Genomic DNA, 19840 nt, shown 5'->3' with positions numbered 1-19840 from the left:
AAAAGTCCATGGATTTGAAAGAAAGTGGAAAATGTATTTGGGAGGCTTTGTAGGGAGGAAAGGGATGGGGAAATGTCATTATATTATAATCTCAGAAACAGTTTTTGGAAGTCATGTGATGTGTGAGTGAAAGGGAGGCTAACAGGATTAGGAGATCACAAGGAAAGGAAATGAAGTGGATAATTCAGGACCAGGGGAAGAAAGAAAAAGAGCAGTGATGCGGTTGGGTTACTGCTGTTTGCTTTACAGGGAAGGAATGGTTTGAAAGAAAAAAAAGAACATATATTTGATTGATTGGGTGTAAGTGAGGGAAGAGACTGCTTGGGGTATAGTGACCTTTGAAAGTTGTTTCTTCTGGTAAACTGGGGAAGGTCAAGGAAGGACCCATGTGATAATCAGAGCAAAATCACAGAGTTACTATCTGCGATCTGTGATCATGAGATTAGCTGTAGCGGGCTGCAGATTGTAATGAGGCAGCTTATTAGACAGAAGGGTCCACAGGTGAGGCTAGCCCATGGCCATCTACAGCAGAATGGATGTGAGAATGTGCATTTAGTCAGCTAAGATTCTACCAGAAGTTACTAGCAGTTGAGAGGCATGACCCTCTTTGAATTCAACAAAGAAATACATTTATAGTAAAGAAAGTGGTTTGGAGAAAATAACAGTTGAAAGTAGGGAACTTTTATCAGGAAATAAAAACAGTCTAGAAAAATACAGTAAGAGCCTGAGTTTTAAGACACCCTTAATGCTAACTGACTGACCAGGAAATTGCCAGGTTCAGGGTGATTCTAATATATACACATCTCAACCATAACACAAAGAGAGAAAACATTTCAGAAAGCAAAAGAATATCATTTAAAATTTTTAGCCAGTTTTGAGGAAGACTGGAGGATGCTCAGCATCTTTTCTATGTATGGCTAAAATGCCAGAAATGTGATTCGAAAGAAATATTTTTTCCGTCTTCAATAGGGATATCTTCCAAATTGTGTCTGCTTTTAGATTTAAGCCGAATATCAGCAGAATCAAGCAGGATAAAGCTTTCTCATAGAGTAGAGTGTTGAATCAGATAAATTGGATCAGCAGTTGAACGGAAAATGTTCTCGCAAAATATCACCTGTCATATCTTCACGGCTCCACATCCCCACCATGGCTTCAGCACCAGTACTTTAAAGCTATGCCTGCCTGGGAAGTAAGTCATAATTTCAGCACAGCCATGTGTGTACACAGTTGTATAATTGCCACAGCAAGGGAAGACTAGAGACTGGAGCTTTTTCAGTGGTACACAAAGGTACATTGAAAGTTAATAGGTTAATAAAACTCTAAAGCTGAAGTCAAGGGGGCACCTCACTAGAGTTATAGCCGAAGTTGCAGCACATTTTCTTAAAATTTAATGTGCTCGCTCCTGTTTCACAAGCAAAGAAATAAAAGAATCTCAACATAATGTTTTTAAGCAAGTGAATCCAGCCTTCTACCTGTAATATTATATTGAAGGAAACCCAATTTAGCAAGGCGTAGGCATTAGCTTACTGAATGGAAAGGGTGTGATTTTTAGTGCAGTCATTAGAGTTTTGGTGAACCCAAATATCTAAAAGCCATTATTTTTTGTTTGTTTAGACAAGCTGTCCTCCAACTCATTATGTAGCAGAGAACGACCATGGGATTTTGGTCCCTTTGCCTCTGCCTCGTGTGTTGATTCCTGATGTATGCACGCTGGCAATAAAAACCCGGGCTTTTTTGTGCTAAGTGTTCCTGAGGTATTTCTGATGCTCTGATAAAATGCTCTGACAAGAAGTGCCTTACCAGATAAAGGGGTTTATTCTGCTTATAATTCCAGGTTACGGTTCATCATAGCAGAGCATTCACATTGGCTTGAAGCAAATTGTCATGTCATATCCACAGTCAAGAGCAGAGGAAAACTAGATGCATACAGATCGGCTTTTTGTTCCATTCGTTTTTTTTTTTTTTTTTACTCTGATACAGTCCAGAATCTCTGCCCAAGGATTGATGTGATCCTCCTCAATTAACTTAATACAGCGTTCTCCTACAGAAAGTCCATAGACCGATCCAATACAGACACGCTCTCCTTAAGTCTCTCCTTTTGGGCGATTATAGGGGTCTCAGGTTGAGCATTAAAAGTGAGTATCACATTGGGCAAGTCCTCTACCGACATAGCTGTTCCATGGCTCCCCTGTCCCCTGTTATTCCCCATTATTTCTGCCTCTCTTTTACCTCTGAACTTTGGAGAGAATCTTTATCAGAGGACCCTCTAACACCTTGGTCTTCTCCCTCCTTCCCCAAGGGAGATTTTTTTCGACCAAATAACTTTCTCTACGTCTCCTTGGTCCTACCCTGAGTTTTTGTGTTCTACTTTCCAAAGGTCTCTTCTTTCCTTATGCATCATGGTTTTTGTTTTTGCTTCCAACTCTATTCCCATGTTGTATCCGCTGAACATTCTTTAAGAGAGATAGGTTTAGGATATGTTATTGCTTTTAGACATAGACAAATTGTCACTTAAACGATTAATTGATATCTATTTTTTCCTACATCATTCTTTTGGGATGCTTTCTTCCTGAAGCAGAGTACCCTTTCCATGCAGAGGTGCCTTTGGACTAGCTCTCACATTATCCCACTTATAACTGGTCTTTGGTAATGGTCCTTATTTTGAAGTGTAGTATGCTATTTAAAGTTCCATTCTATCATCTTTCTAGCACTACACAGGCCAGCTTCAGAAAGTTATTTGCCATGACAAGTTTCAAGAATGATCAGTGTTGAAGAATGAGAAGGCTGACATCACCTCCTCCGATGATCTTCTGGGCCCAGTGATAGTCTCAAGCATCAGCAACAGAGACTTCTGTTGAATTTAAAAACAACAACAACAAATGATTGAAATAATACTTGATATCAACATGGTTTTCACTAGTGAAAGGATGCAACTCTTTTTATGAGCTGAGATAAATCTAGATTGTGTCTTCAAGTTTATTTCCTATAAAAAGAAGCAAGATGGAAAATGGCTTGAGTGAGAAGTAGAAGTAGGATTTGATTGATTGACAAGTTGCTGGTAGGGACATCAGGCTGGGCATGTTCTGTCATATGGGGGTGTTGAGTTTGCATCCCAACTACCATTTCTCAGCTGAATAACTAGTATGAGACCTTTCTTTTCCCCCAGTCTCCTCACTGGTAAAGTGATATGATTAAGGTGCCAGCATTATAGTGTGGAGAAATCTAAATGATGTCTGAGAACTGTCAAGGGCTTGCTCTTGAAGGGCGAGATCTTCCATGTATTCTAAAAGCAGCCAAAAAAAATGGATAATGATGCCTCTAGAAGGCAGATGGGTAAGAACGACAAAAAGAGTATCATCATGCTATCTGTAAACCTGAAGACTGGGCTTCCTGGAACCAGGGAAGGAGATTCTCAAACTGAGAAAAGCTTGTGTAATTCTAATTTCTGTGCTGCCTCAACATCAAGACACGTGAGGCCAGAGGAAAATCTTAGTCTGTGATCTTCTGACTAGTAGCCTCAGAATCACCTGAAAATTCCTTAGATATGCACGTGTTGAGACCTCATTATTGATTGAGTTAGAAGGTAGAGGAGTGTGGCTTAGCAAGTTTCTGATTCTAATACAGGCTGAAGTCAGAACTGTTCTCTGCCTTTGCTAGGATTTGAGGTGATTTCCTGGTGAGATTATGGGTGTGTTAGGACTGAAACAGGGATAACACTTTTGCCGTGGTGATGTATCTGGCATGGAATCTGATAAGACTGTGGCTACATAGCCACAATTTGCTTCAATATATGAATAAGTTAAGAGAAAATAACTTTTAAAACGAATACTAATTGTAAATCTTTGAATCACATTTTGTATTTTTAAAGAAACAGAGTGACTTTAATGTCCAACTATATAATGAGATAGATAATCAGTAGCTAAATCTGTCCTTAAACTCTAACCTATGAAACCATGACTTGTGCTTAATATCTGATATGTTTTCTAATCAAGGTCCCATCACCATTCTTCTCAGTTCTCATACAAAAAGTATATTAATCATCTTTCTTTCCAGGATAATGTCATTTATTCTGACAATACAACTAAAATTTATTCGCTATAGAAACTCTGGAAAATTCACTAAAATATTGGAAGTGAAAAGAAAACACCTCACTTTCTATTAGATAGAGATGACCCCCAATTTGTTGAACTCACTCACTTATTTCTAGTATATTCCCATAAAGCATGTTTCATTATGATACATTATCATCTATTATACATGTGGATTTATTTCAGTGTCTTTACATACTCTCCTGCATGGGCTTACTAATGGCCTGGTGTCTCTGAAGGAATCTTTGACTGCCCTTACATTCCTTTCATTGGTTGAAGGTTCTAAGAAGCCCTTTTCATTTCCTCTACCTGCACAGTTCAGGCTCCTTCTCACTCCTGTAACCTCCTAGGTTTGTTGGGATCTTAAGTCTAAGCCAGGGACCCCTGCCCCACTCTGTACCTTCCTAGGCTCTGAGCAAACTGGCTTATTGTCCTCACAGGATTTCCATTTATCCTTTTTTAAATTAAAAAAATATTTAATTAATTTATTTTTTGATTTAAGTTCTCACTGTTTAATCCTGGCTGGCCTAGAACTCTCTGTGTAGCCCAGGCTGGTCTGAAATTCACAAAGATTCACCTCCCTATGCCTCCCTAGTGCTGGGATTTAAGGAATATACCATAATTCCCTAGAAGGTATTATCTCTTAATGGCTGAGCCACCACCCACTCACCCCCACTTTTAAACATTTGTTTAAAAAAAACTATCATTTCTCATTTTACATATCAATTGCAGTCCTTTCTCCCTCCCCTTCTCCTGCTTCCTCTACCCTGACTCCCCCACCATCCCCCCAGAGAAGGTAAGGCTTCCCATTGGAAGTCAACAAAGTTTAGCACATACTTTGAGGCAGGACCAAGGCCTTCCCTACTGTATCTAGGATGAGCAAGGTATCCATCCAAAGAGAATGGGTTCCAAAAAGCCAGTACAAGCATTAGAGATAAATCCTGGTCCCAGTCATATAACTGTCACCCACATTCAGAGAGCCTAGTTTGATCCTAAGCTGGTTCCCCCACTGTCAGGCCAGAATAGGTGAACTCCCATTAACTCGGTTAAGCATTATCAGTGGGTATCCCCATCATGGTCTTAACCACTTTGTTCGTATTCTCACTCCTCCCTCTTTTTGGCTGGACTTTGGGAGCTCAGCCCAGTGTTCCACTGTGGATCTCTGGATCTGCTTCCATCAGTTGCTGGATGAAGGCTCTATGATGACATGTAAGATAGTCGTCAATCTGACACCAGGGCAAGGCCAGTTCAAACACCCTCTCCACAGCTGCTTAGAGTGTTAGCTGGGGTCATCCTTGTGGATTCCTGGAAATTTCTTTAATGATAGGGTTCTTGCTAGCCCCATAATGTCTCACTCAATCAAGATATCTCTTTCCTTGCTCTTCCTCTCCATCCTTCCCAACTTCTCTGTCTTTCCTATCCCACTACGAATTATACTATTTAAATGTCTGCTACAGTCCATGGACCTCCTCAAATTTTAACACACCTCTGCTACTACTACCCTACTCTTTGCCTTTCTTCCCTTTTCAGTTTTTTGAACTGCCTTACAGACTTTCTGTTGTACTTATTTAACTCGCCAATTGTCTGCTTTCCCTGAATGGAATATCATCGCCACAGAAGTTACAACATTTGCTCATATTGTGTTCTATGTGCTATTCTAAGACCTACAGGAGTAGGTTTTGTAACAGTGTGTATGTGAGGTAGGAAATGAGTGGATATGTAAATGAATGCGTACTCTCAAATAAGTCAAACCTCTGATTTAATGATTTTGCATTCTGAGGCTAGTCAGTCTATGTGAATGTAAACGCCCAGTTGAAAATGTCACACTACAGGACTGGAGATTGCTGAGTGGGGAAGAAGTCACTTACGGCAGCCTGGAGCTCTAGGTCCAGAGCACATCTTACTCTCTCTCTGGTCTCTGTGAATGCTAGCACACTGTGGTGTAGAAATAGGAGCTGCGAGGCTGCGTCCCAGGCACCCAGCCGCCCACATGGCTAGCTTATGCCCCGAAATAATTACACAGAAACTGTATTCTTTTAACCATTAGTTTTAGCCTCTTAACCCATTTCTAATAATCTATGCAGCACCACGAGGTGTGCTTACAAGGAAAGATCTTAACCTGCGTCTGTCTGGAGTGGGAGAATCATGGCAACTCCTGACTCAGCTTCTTTCTCCCAGCATCCTGTTCTGTTTTCTCTGCCTACCTATTTGATAGGTTGGCCTATCAAATGGGCCTAGGCAGTTTCTTTATTAGTAAGAAATCACTCCCACATCACAGTGGGATGCACACACATACACTAAATAAAAGTAAATCTTAAAAATACATAAATGTCACACTTCCCCAAAGCTTTCCTTAGCACTTAGGGTAAAGATGATCTCTCCATTTCTTAAAGCACGCTCACCTCTATGTTTCTTTTTCTAGTGGCATTAACATGTTAAATCATTCGATAATTATATATGATCTTTCAGATCGTGTGATATCTAAGCTCCTTAAATGCAGGCAGACACTCATTATATTTCCACATCCTGCCATCCTTTGACAACGACATGCAACAAATAGGTTTAAAAATAAATTATTGGCAAAACTGATATTGCCAAAACAATGGAGATTTCACATAGTGACATATACCGTTTGCCTGCTTGGTAAGGATGTTCAAGTTTAATCATACAAAGAAAAAGAAAAAAAAAACACTTGATGTCTGTACATTGATGATTCTTGTTTTCAAAAGGAAGTGACTATATAAGCATTATCAATATCTTTACAGATCATAAATGCTGCACTTGCTTTGGCATCGCGACCCAAGAGTCAAGTGGTCAAAAACACCATGGAAATGTATAAGCGCACATGGGAGCATTACATACATGTTCTCACCGAAGCAGTGGATGACATCACCAGCATTGACGACTTCCTGGCTGTATCTGGTACGTCTTTTGATCTTCTAATTCATGCACATAGTATTATTAACCTTATTTTTTACAGTTACACAGTTACCTGTGTATATGTGTTCATATGTACCTGCACATGCCATGGTATATATGTAGAGATCAGATGATAACTTTCTTCTTCTCTCCTTGCACCGTATGTATTCTAAGAATCAAACTCAAATCATTAGTCATGGTGGAACATGCCTTCACATACCAGGTACATATCATCAGGTACTGTATGAACTAGGTTAACCATGACTATCATCCACTGGTGCAATATAAAGAACCTTTATTCTTGAATATCTGGAGGTAGGGTGTGCTATGCACTAATAACATAAGAGTCATTGGTGGCCTGTCTGGTATTTTGAGTTTCATGCCTGGCAGTCTTTCCAGTTCTAAACTCTCTCTGTGTCTTTAAAAGTTACTCCTGTACCTTATTACAGCACAATGGGAAGCAGGAGTTGGAAGTCTTAGGAATTTTTCGTCTTTAATAAATTCATAATTTATTAAGTCTCAATACTTAAAATTCTTAATGGCATAAAAATTATATATGAAGTTCTTGATTTTCCTGTACTTGATTTCCAACTAATTTTACCTTCATTCAGGAAAACAGACACACATGACAGAAACAGACAGACAGAGACAGAGACACGAAGAGAAACAGAGAAATATAATATGGTAATTCACCTCTCAATATGAGTATTTGATATTTCTAACATAAAAAATCTAACAAACAGTATAAATATCTGTCTATGTCAGCGGTAGGTGACAGATTTCACATTCCACATGAAATCCAGAGGAATCTCTCCTGCAGACTAGAAAGGGATCCCACTAGAGTGGACAAAGACTCACAATGCTTCTCCCTTGCAAGTGTGAATTAAAATTTGATTATTGTATTGTCAGAGCAAATAGCTACATTGTTTTGTCATTTTCCTTACCTTAAAAGTAATCTATTTAAAGTAAATGATATATTTTGTTATTTATTTTTCATGAGAGGACAGTCTTAGAATATGGTACCATTCATTGGTAATAAAACACACATTCTTATAATTATCCAATATCAGTTTATTAAGGTCTTCTGATGGAATTTAGAGAACTTTGATTAATTTGTGACTTCACATGTGCCTACTGCATCATCCTAAGCAATTATACCAGAAATATGATGTATTTTAATGATAAGAATGTATTATAGTTACTTTAAATAACTTGAATTTTATTGAATTAAAAATTTGAAAATATAGAAAATGTACTTGAGAAAATATTAATAGCTCCTGATCTAGCTGGTGCAACTAACTCCTAATAGATATTTTCTGTTCGGCAATGCTACTATAATTATATTTTCAAATTTTTGGTGCCCCCCACATACACACACATACACATATATATGTATATACATATATATGGGGATGGAGAGATAGCTCAGTGGTTAAGAGCACTGCCTACTCTTCCAAAGGTCCTGAGATCAATTTTTCACAACCACATGGTGGTTCTCAATTACCTCTAATGAGATCTGGTGCCCTCTTGAGGAAGAGACCTAGTCAGTCATCGTCATCAACTTAGACATGAAACCCAATATGGACAGGTTCCATAGAGCCACCATATATGGGCTACCCATGCATACTTCACATTAAAAATAATATATATATATATAAATATATATAAAATATCCTGCTAATTACAAAAGAGAACTTGCCCTCTTCTAAACCAATCAGTAGAAAGAGAATGAAATTTCTATAATGAGTTTCGAATGGTGGCATAATTAACTTGGGCCCAGAACATAATGATAGCCTGTATCTGTAGCAGCTGTTGAATTATGTAGCTTAAATGCTCACATGGAGACAGCTTTTGAGCCACCATGTGCTGTCACTGAGCAGAGAAGATGAGAAATGCATAGACTATTTCTCCCTCATGATCTCCCTCTCCCTTGCTCATAGTCGCTCTTCCCTTTCTTTCATTGGATTCTCAGAGCTCAGCCTGGTGCTTGGTTGGGGATCTCTGCATCTGGTTTCAGCATTTACTGGATGAAGGCACTATGATGATAGTTGGGGTATTCACCTGTCTGATTATAGGGGAAGGCCAGTTTGGGCACCCTCTCCTCTATTGCAAGGATTGGGATCATCCTTGTGGATTCTTGAGAATTTCCCTAGTACTAGGTTTCTCCCTAACCCATAGTGGTTCTCTCTATCAAGATATCCCCTTCATTGTTCTACCACTATATTCTCTCCTCTTGACCATCCTTTTCCTCATGTTCACATCACCATCCCCCCTCTTTACCACACCCCCTCACCTCCAGTTTGCCAAGGAGATCTCATTAATTCCAACTCCCAGATCAATCTATGTGTCCCTCTTAGGATCTTCCTTGTTACCTAACTCCTCTGGAGTTGTGGATTGTAGTCTGGTTATCCTTTGCTTTACATCTAATAACCACGTATGACTGAGTACATGCCATGTTTATTTTTCTGGGTTACCTCACTTACAATGGATTTTTTTCCTAGCTCCATCCATTTGCCTGCAAATTTCATGATGTCACTGCTTTAGATAGCTGAGTAATACTCCATTATGTATATGGGAGACAGTGGTGAAACTGGGCCTATCTGAGGGGCCCCTGGCAGTTGGACCAGGTTTTATCCCTGGTTCATGAGCTAGCTTGTTGAGCCCATTCTCTATGTGGGAATGCATGCTGGGTATTAATGCAGGGGAGAGAGATTTGATCCTGCCCCAACTTAATGTACCAGACTTTGTTGACTCCCAGTGGGAGCACATATCAGCTGGGAAGAGGGGGTGGGTGTGAGATAAGGAGGAGCTGGGGGGGGAGGAGCAGTGGGAGGGAGAACAGTGCTTGAGATATAAACTGAAATTAAAAAAATAAATTATAAAAAGATTAAAATGTGAAACAATCAACTACAACAAATAAAAATGCCTAGAAGGAGTTCTTACCAGCACCAATCCTTCTAAAAAGTCCCTGAGCTTAGTCTTTTTCATACTCCAACCTTGTGGATGGTCACCTACCAGGTAAACAAAATGATAATTTCATTAACAAAAAGGAGACAAAGGAAGAAGATAAAAGGATAAGTGGTTGTTGAACAAATGATCAAACAAGTTTACTCAAAACTCTCTAGAGTTTCTACAGAAGTGTCATGGTTTGGTATTTAAGTTTGTGTGCATTGATTTCACCTGGACTCCAGTGATTCTTGTGCATTCAATTCTTGTCTCCATTGATGATATCCCTAGTTGAACTGGCGGAAAAGAATATAGCTGGTTGTATATATACACCCTCTTAGCACAAGCTGGAAGTAGGAGGTCTCAGGCTAAGTGATAGATGGATCCGTACTTTCAGATGACCAGTTGTGGTTTACAGAAGTTAAACATTGGCATTCATGCTCAGGCAGATTTTTCAGGACAGACTTCTTAGATTATGCTGGTGTGTTCAATAGTGAGAGCCTTCCTTAATTCTCTTTTACTATATGTGTTTGTATTCAGATTCTAATTTATCTACTTATGAAGTGGACCAAATAAATAGTCCCTAAAGCCTAATAAAGACCAGGATTCTGAATTTTAAGGAAATTTTTGTGGCATCCTCCAGCATATCAGGGTCTCTGTTATTTATAAACAGAAGATGAAAGAAGATGAAATTTGAGAAACCCTTTTACTTCTAGACTCTCCTATCATCCAAAAATATTAATAATAGGATATTAGTTATTCATGTAGGAGAACCAACTGTCAATAGAAAAGTTGTGGAAGGATGACTTGCAAGAGAGCTAAGGCGTTGTGATTATTGGGAAGAATGGGATGCAAGAGGAATTGGGGAGCTAACTGAGGGGAGTCTACAGGCTTCTGAAAGAGACTCCACTTATTAACTAAACATGAGTGTTTTTTATTGCCAAATGTGTTGCAAAATAACAGCATGTTGGCTTAGGAACAGTATCGGAATGAATTTGAAGATCTCCTTGACCTCATGTCTACATAGCTCCTAAACATGTCTAATTTTATCCATACCAAATTCCGTTTCATCATTTCAAGTCTCCACCCCTTACTTGTCCTTGGAAGCTCTAGCTATGCATTTACAAAGTAAGTAGTAATATTCATTTTCTTTTAAAATTCGGTGTCAACATTAATTTTTCACTGTCTATATCTTATCCGTTTGTTAGATTGTTAAGTTCTGGAATTAATGGTTTGAAAAATTTTTATACTAAGAAAAGTAACATTTCTCATTAATCATTGCAGAACCCCGTGGCCCTGACACAGCAAGACACACATAAGTCATCAAAAATGCACTGAAAACGGTCTTTTTGTTTATGACATCATCATTGTCATGACCTTTGGGTTTTACAAAGTTGCAATCTGAATCATCTGACAAAGAAAAATTAAAATAAATAGATTTTTCCATGTCTCTTCATAAATTAATGCCAAATAATCACATTACATTAGCTAAATCAAAACATTGAATTATTTATATAAAACACTGTTAAATCTGAGTGTAGTGTTTGGGAGGTAGGGATACATCAATGTGAAACTTCTGTTGATTAAAGATGTTAAATGCTTCAATATAGATATTTCTAAAATAGATGAGGTTTCAAAGTCACAATCCACAAATCCCTAAAAGGAACCTCTATATCCCACTCCACCTCCTCTGAGACTCAGAGAACAATGCCAAAGAATGGGCAGAAAATCTGTAAGATCCAGGTGGGTATAAGGAAGCAGTGCCTTTTGGATAATACACATAGAAACTTCACAGGGGCTGTGACAGGAGCCACAAGGCCTGCGTACCATCAGTAAGTCAGAAGTCCCAGTGTGTGGGTGGCGAGCACACATTTCTTACACTAGCTAAGGAGCTATTGGCAGTTGATAGCTGCTGGGAAAGAAAGAATCCGTGTTCTTTAAGGGTGCGTCCCCTTGTAGACTGATGCTGATGTCCCCTGGTAGGTAAATTACAATAATGTTGATGGCCTCTATCCAAGTGCATTTGAGCAGCATGAATTAGACTTGATGAGTGTGAAGACGTTGCGGACACAAAGGTGGGTATGCAAGGAAGGGATTGCAGATGGTAAAGTTTGGGGAAGATATTAAATATGAGCAAAATACATATATATGTATATATGAGCAAAACAAAAGATAATAAATACAGACAAAAGTAAGATGAGTTTTTCCTGTGTATAAGGAAGTCTGTGGAATGGAAGAGGAAAGGAAAAGCCAGGAAACTCTCATTTTGGAAAACTCACAATGTAATGTGCAGAACTTCCAAAAATGATAAAATCATTGAAACAAAAGCTTATACAATAACACTGTTACAATGTTAGGATAGTGGGGGAAATGTTTAAAATTCAGCTGTTTAGAATTGTTGAAATGGATCTTGAAAAACTGGGAAAACACACGAATTAAGAGAATCTGTGACAGGGCCTATTTGGTTTGAGGGACACAAGTCAATGATTTGAGAGAGGCATGGGATCTAGCTGTAGATTTAAAGCTTTGAACTTTAAAAAAACTTTTAATTTTTTAGAATAAAATTATAGTTTTATAATTTTCTTCTTATTTTTCTTCCTCCTAAGTCCTCCCATATACCACTCCTTGTTCTTTTTTCAAATCCAAGGCCTCTTATTTCTTTAATTCTTCTGTGAGTATGTGTGTGTGTGTGTATGTTCTTAAATACATAAATACAACATGCTCAATCTGTATAATGTTACTTGTATGCATGCTTCAGGGTTGACCCTTTGGTACTGAATAACCAATAGTATCTTCTTCCCAGGGGAAGACTATTTCTCCCACTTTCAACAATGCCTTTAGTTCATGTAGTTCTTTGTGTATGATTGAGGCGTGGCATTTCCTACATTCACTGTGGAGTGTTTATTGTTATTGTATTTACTCAGCCCGTGTTAAGGCAGTCATATTCTTGAGACTTTATGGGTACACACTTGATGTTATGCCATGGCACAATCTCAAGCGAACGCCAAAATTTTCTTTTAGGCTCAGCTTCTGAAATGCTCCTCAGTCCTAGTAGGTGCAGGAATTGTTTTGTAGATGTATCCCTGAGACTGTGCTCCTTCACTCAGCCTTCTTGGTTATGGTTCTCTGTAATGATTTCTATCTCTGGCAAAGAAATGTCTCCTTGATGAGGTGTGAGGACTACATGTATCAGAGAATAAAAGAACAAACATTCAAAATTTAGCTTAGGGATTTTTCTGGATTAGTTAAGTGGTGATTGTAGGTCTTCCTCCAAGATCTACAACTTCACTAGTGCTGTGTGGTGGGCTAGTTTCCTAGCACCAGGCATGATTTCACTCTTGGCCAGTGGTTTTTAAGTCCAATTAGAGAGCTGTTAGGTCCAGCCAAGGTATATGTAACACTACTGCATCCTTATGTTTACAGTGTCATGCTGGTCTTACGTTTCATAAACATCATACTTAGGTGGGACTGCTGGTTGTTCCCCCTTTTGATTTTTTCATTGCAAAATTTGAAAGCCAATAGAGCCTAGAACAATGCCCTCACCATCCTAAAAGACCATGATGTCCAGCCTAGACTAATATACCAGGCAAAACTAATACCACCATAGCTGAAGGACAAAGAAAAACTTTCCAGGATGCAAACACCATAAAAATATTATCCAATCAACCAAGCATGAAGAAAATACAGGAAGTAATATATTGGGCTGAAGAGAGTAATGAACATAGCCATGAGATCATCGAAATTTTGAAAGAAAAAATGCCACCCACACAGTTCTCAGCGGTCAAAGTGAAGCAACTTAATATAATACAAGATGGCAAAAATCATATATAAGGATGGGTATACCTTACTTTTTTCTACTACTATATCCCAAAATTTAAAGAATATGACTGGTGCATTAAACTGCAATAATCAGAAGGTAAGGGTCACCTTGCTGAAGGGATCCTATGTTAGTTTGTATAAACCAGGTTTCCATATACTAAGAACAGAAACTCTTCTTAATCAGAGTCCAGAGATGACTTAGAACCAGGATCTTCTATAACACTTTCTACAATCTGGGAATGGCCTTGTCATGGTTACTTTTGACCTTTCTGAATGCTGAGCTAATATTTTCTTGTGGTCATATATCTCTCTTCAATCATTAAGAGCTGTTCAAAAACCATATGTACCAATTTACATAATCATCGTATAAGGCAGGAGAGAATGCATGTATTAAAAATGATGGACTAGGCTCCCCAAAAGCCATCCATTATTCCTTTATTAGTAATTATGTTTGAATTAATGCTTGTACTTACATGACTGAAAAGTACCTCAGCATGTGAACTAGAATTTTTCACAGATAATTCCATATACTAAAAGTCAAGTTGACTCAAGATGCAGTCTCTGGAATGAACAATAGAGATATGACAGGCTAGCTAGGGTATTATGCATCTATCTGTAGACAGCCACAATTGGAACTCCTTTTTTGCCTTTGTCAAAATCCATTTGATGAGCACTTTGCCTGCCACTTTAAGGTGGAGTGGGAAGAATCATCAACAGTCTTAAGTGCACAAAAGGTTGGGTGTTAGATTGTGTAACAACATGACAGATAATCCCTCAATTCCTCAATGCACCAGCTTTATACTTACAAAATCTATGCATGACAAACTACATTTTGTTAAACATTTCTTCGAGGATGTTTTACAAAACTATGCATTCCTTATTAATAAGGAATAATAATTGGTTGTTTCACAGAATATAGCATTATGATGTACAACAACCACTTACATTAACAAAGGCTTCCACCAAACCAGATGAAAATCAACCTTATCCTTTTGTTTGTATTTACTGACGTCTGAACGTTGTCTCAATTTTAAGGTCATGTATTTTTATCATATATAATTTAATCAGTATAACTCACAGAATACAAGTATTTATATAGGGAGTCCTGCAAGATGTTTTAGAGATTAGATGAAAGCAAAAAGTGTTAGATCCCTCCTTGACACACAAAATTGCACAGCTCAGCGAGATTCCAGGACATTTTTCCTAGGCATCGAGGTACAACTGAATATGAGTGACAGAAGAGCAGCCTTATCCTGCTTCTTTTTTTTTTTTTTTCAAAAAGTCCTCCCAGGAGTTGGAATTCATCATGAGAGTGTGTGCACAAGATCTGAAAAGCACAAACCATGTGTCTGGGCTTGCAACATAACCTTTACCATAGATTTATGGACTTTGTTAGATTAGAAATGGAGATTATCAAAATAATCAGAATCACTCCAAGATGTAAAATACACCCACTTCAGGATATGTAAACCCAAGTTGAAGCTGACAGCATTCTCAGAGAAGCAGAGCAGCCATAAGTGATTTCCCTGGCTTCTTCGGGCAGGGCGCTCTAGATCACAAACGAAGCAGGAATGAATGTGTTTGAAACAAGCATCTAATTAACACTCTGGAATTGACAAGCTAATAATTCCTTATGTCAATAAACAAATATTACTTTCACACCAGAGAGGCAGTTGTAAGTGGGGACCAGTGAACTTACACGCACGGGTTCTACAGTTTAATGAGGAAAACAAGTCTTCAAAAGTCACATAAAGTGTGAGAAGACAGAGCATGTCAGAAAGCCATAAAGGTTATCTTTTTATCAATAAAGGAATTGTGTGAATCCAGTATTTGACACTCACCTTCTTCAGTTGTTTCTTGGATTTCTTATCACCCCTGTGTTAGGTTTAGCATTTAGATAATTATAAGGCTTTACATGGCAATTAAGAGGTAAAACATAGTCCAGCTTCATCACAGGACTCTGTCTTCACCTCTACATGAATTAGATATGTTTACAAAGTAATCTGCTTCTCCAACAGTTTTAAAAGTTTGTAAATATAGAGAATTTTAAAAATATCACTTTAGATTCATTTGTATACTGTTTTCCTTTTTTTAATCTTCAAGACTTTATTAAAGGAAATCATTTGGTTTGAGACACAAAGCTTTCCCAATATAGACACTGGAATGTCAATTCATGGCTGTAGATTACCCAAACCCTAAAGTAGACCATCAGTGCACTCAATGTCTTCAAATATTTAACATTTATTTGTAATAGAGTTTTATTTTTAAAATATTCAGTGGCCCTCAGGGCTATTGATACATAGTTGTCATAATCTTTTAAGTGGCTTATTCAACTTGAGGATATAAGTGGAATTCAGCTTTGGAGACAGGTTACAATACTGTATGTGGGAAATTGTTATTAAAACAATAAAAAAAATACCTGCTTTTATAAATATCAGGTTGCTCACTATAATAGCAATGCTACATTTCTATGCAATCAATGTCTGCTTCATGCTTGCATTACCTGTATGACAGTGATTTTGTGTGCTTTAACAAACTGCATATAAATGCTTTTAAATAGAATTCATGGCAAATTCCATGAGACGGAATAGCCTCTGACTTGGCTCTTCTTAAACTTAGCCATGTATTATAGTCCTTACATATTCTATAAGGCATTTCTCGACCATTGATTTCTACTCTAACATCATATTCAGTTCTTTTTCCAAAAGTTACTAAAGAAATGGTTAAAAGTGATTTACTATATCATCAAGTCAATTGGTTTTACAGTTTTATGGCAAATATGCAAAGGCTTTAATAATTAAAGGTCAATTATGAATGCATAGTATCCATTTATGTTTATGCTTCTAGCAGTAATTCCTCAGCAGGGGTGCACACCTGTGTGTGTATTTTTCCTTTGTATTTTTTGCTTTTGTGCATTTAAAAAAATCTGCTTATCTTAAGAAGTATAACCACTAAATTATGTCACACCAGCTATTCCAAGACATTAAGGAGCACAGATTCTTCCTTGTTTCATGTTCATTGGACCAATTGAACAAAGAAACAGGGTCCAAATGGGGGCTAGTTTTCTTTTTTTCTTGTTGTTTGTTTATTTGCTGGAACTTGTTCTGTAGAGCAGGCTGGCCTTGAATCCACAGGGATGCCCCCACCTCACAAATAGAGTAGACTGAGCATTTTTGCTTATGATTAATATATCTTGGCACAGAGAATTTTTCAATGGATCGAATTCTATATGATAGCAAATATCATTAGCAGCATTATTATTTCCAGTTGGAATCTAGACTGGCAGATCTTTCAATTTGTTGCTCTTTCAGTTGTTGAGTCAAATAATTAAGAAAATGTCAAGTCATTTCCTCTATGAATCTTTGGTTTCCCATATGCACAGAGCTGGATAATTTAGTATGAGACGGAAAGAAAATACTTTAAATCTAGGTTGAACAATGATTTGGGCAACAAAGTGAGATTTCTTTTAACGTTTTTTACTAAATTTAATAAGCTTCTGGAAGAACACTTAATTGACAGGGTGAAGGCAGAAGGGCCAGCTAAAGCACCAGATTGATAACAAAGGAAGTCTGAGAAGGAGAAGCCATAGGCTATAGTGACTCTGCAGGTTATGAGATCCCATTTTGCTTTGGTTCTATATGCATCAATTCTGCAGATGATTTGCAAACTCGTTAATTGAGTCCATTTTATGCAAATAAGCTCATTTCCAAAGGAATCACCTCCAATAGTGTTCTAGAACAGTCTTTACTTGGATTTCACTCCAGCCGCCCAACATGGGCTCTTTGAAAAAGCATACAGACTTTTTAACATAAGTATTCTAGACAGACTGCAAAATTTAAGTCTAGCTATGCAAAGTGATTTTCTTGTTGGTATAGTATTGCTTCCAAATCAAGGTCTCCTCCAGCTCTGTAATTGTGTGGAATAATCACCCTGTGCCTTTCACCAATGTAGAATATGAAACTCATTTCCTAATTGCTGAAGGGTTTTGTGCCCAGATCTTTATTTCCTAATGTAAAATCTGATGTGTTTTAAATTTGATTTTGTAACTCACTGAACTTAATTTTTTCTGCTTAATTAGGCACTAACAAGTAATGCAATATGTGATTTATATCTCTCAAGCACTTTATGACATGAACCTACATGATTTTCATGACGGGGAGGGGGAAACTTGAATGCTCTTAAGAAAACAAAAATAGGAATTAAATGAAAACCATGCCCTTTAGCCACACTTTTAATTCACGCTGACCAAGCACTACCAAACTCTCTTCAATTTTGAGTAGTAAGAATTCCTTTTTTGGTGGCCAGAGACGGGCATATAAGGTCTCACCAGGAAGCTTATGATCACTGTGATTTTCTTATGGCTCAACATTTGTCCCCTTAAAAAAAATCTAAAGAAAGTATTTCTGCTGGGTATTATTTTCCATATTTTTATGTTAATTAAAAATAAAAATAATCAAAAGGTTGTATTAATATCACTAGTTTTATTTATTTATTGGACAGAATTAAAAATAATACATTTGTGAGGCTATATCCACTGCTCATAAAATGTCAAATTTCTCCTTTTTTCACCCAGATAGTGATCATTTATTTTAGGACAGAATTTAAAACACTGTCATGTCATATAAATTTGGGAGCTGGTCCTCAGAATCAGCTGAGTATGGTCTTCTGATCTATAGTTTGTCTGCAAGGATAATCCAATTGCTATCACACTTTTATTATCCATGTCTTCTTTTGTTTTATGATTGGTACAATTCCAACTCCGGCTCTTTTCTCTTTCTTTTGAAATATATCCACAAGGACAAACAATGTGTTGGAGGATGGAGACTTGTTTAGTTTGTGCTTATTTTGGCCTGTGATATAGTTTCCACAGAAAGCTAAAGAGCATGTAAGTTCTCTACTGTTTCTCGGGACTTTGTGGTCAGAGATTAGTTCTTGTCTTCAACGTGTAATAAGAGATTCCAATCAGATAGAGTTTGTAACTAAAAGAAAGCAAGGCCCCCACTATTATTCACATTCTCTTTTAAGCATTTCTTCTTAATTTTTTTCATTTATTTTACATACCAATCACAGTCCCCCCCCCCCCCTTGGCTTTCCCTCACCCCACCNTTCTTGTCTTCAACGTGTAATAAGAGATTCCAATCAGATAGAGTTTGTAACTAAAAGAAAGCAAGGCCCCCACTATTATTCACATTCTCTTTTAAGAGTTTGTACATAATGTCTTTCATTTATTTTACATTCCTATCACAGTCCGCCCCCCCCCCCCCCCTTCCTCCCCCCCCCCCTTGGCTTTCCCTCACCCCACCTCCCATCCACCCCTCCTCATCTATTCCTCCTCCATTCAGAAAGGGACAAGCCTCCCATAGGAGTCAACAAATTCTGGGAGAGGCATCCCAGCATGGGACAGAGCTCATCCACCAGGGATAGGTCCTAATCCCACTGCTTGGGTTCCAGCTAAGAGGTTAGTCCCTTTCGGACTCTCTGGCTGTCAGTTCAGAGTCTCTGAGCTCCCAGGAGCACCACTCAACTGTATCCGAGGTCTCCGCATCCTGCTCTTGACCACCACCCTCCCTGTTCATGCAGTCCCTTCTCCCACCCTTCAACTGGACTCCCAGAGCTCAGCCCAGTGCTTGACTGTGGATCTCAGTTACTGGATGAAAGCTCTCTGATCCCAGTTAAGGTAAGCACCAATCTGATTATAGGAGAAGAAACCGTTCAGCACTGTTGCTAGGAATTTTAGCTGGCATCATTCTTGTGGGTTCCTGGGAGTTTTCCTTGCACCAAGTCTCTCCCTAATCCCAAAATGGCACTCCCTATCAAGATATCTCAATTCTCTTCTTGCTCCATGCTGCTCCCAACTTGACCATCTGGATCCCTCTTGTTCCAGTCTCCCCATCCCAGCCCCCTGCCTCTCAGTCCCAGTTGACCCAGGAAGTCTCATCTATTTCCCCTTCCCAGGGAAATCCATGTATCCATCTAAGGTAGGGTTTGTGGCTAAGCATTTCTATTTTAAGTAATTTATTATTAGTGCATTTTTGTGTTCTCACACGCATGAACATGATGTGTGTGTA

The 19840-nt window shown here is 38.2% G+C and overlaps 1 protein-coding gene across 1 annotated transcript in view; it reads left to right on the top strand.

Moving 5' to 3' along the window:
* The window catches only part of Ctnna3 (catenin alpha 3), a 1282010-nt gene that overhangs the window by 880185 nt on the left and 381985 nt on the right, over window positions 1–19840 (top strand). The window contains exon 11 of the mRNA XM_050141069.1: window positions 6854–7010. Within this exon, the coding sequence (XP_049997026.1) occupies window positions 6854–7010 (157 nt within the window). The remainder of the gene's footprint in view (window positions 1–6853; window positions 7011–19840) is intronic.

The sequence above is a fragment of the Alexandromys fortis genome, unplaced genomic scaffold, assembly GCF_014885135.2.
Source record: "Alexandromys fortis isolate MF-2015 unplaced genomic scaffold, M_Fortis_MF-2015_v1.1 scaffold_9, whole genome shotgun sequence".
Lineage (NCBI taxonomy): Eukaryota > Metazoa > Chordata > Mammalia > Rodentia > Cricetidae > Alexandromys > Alexandromys fortis.
Note: the sequence above shows the minus strand (reverse complement) of the source record. Positions and strands in the feature narration are given on the sequence as shown.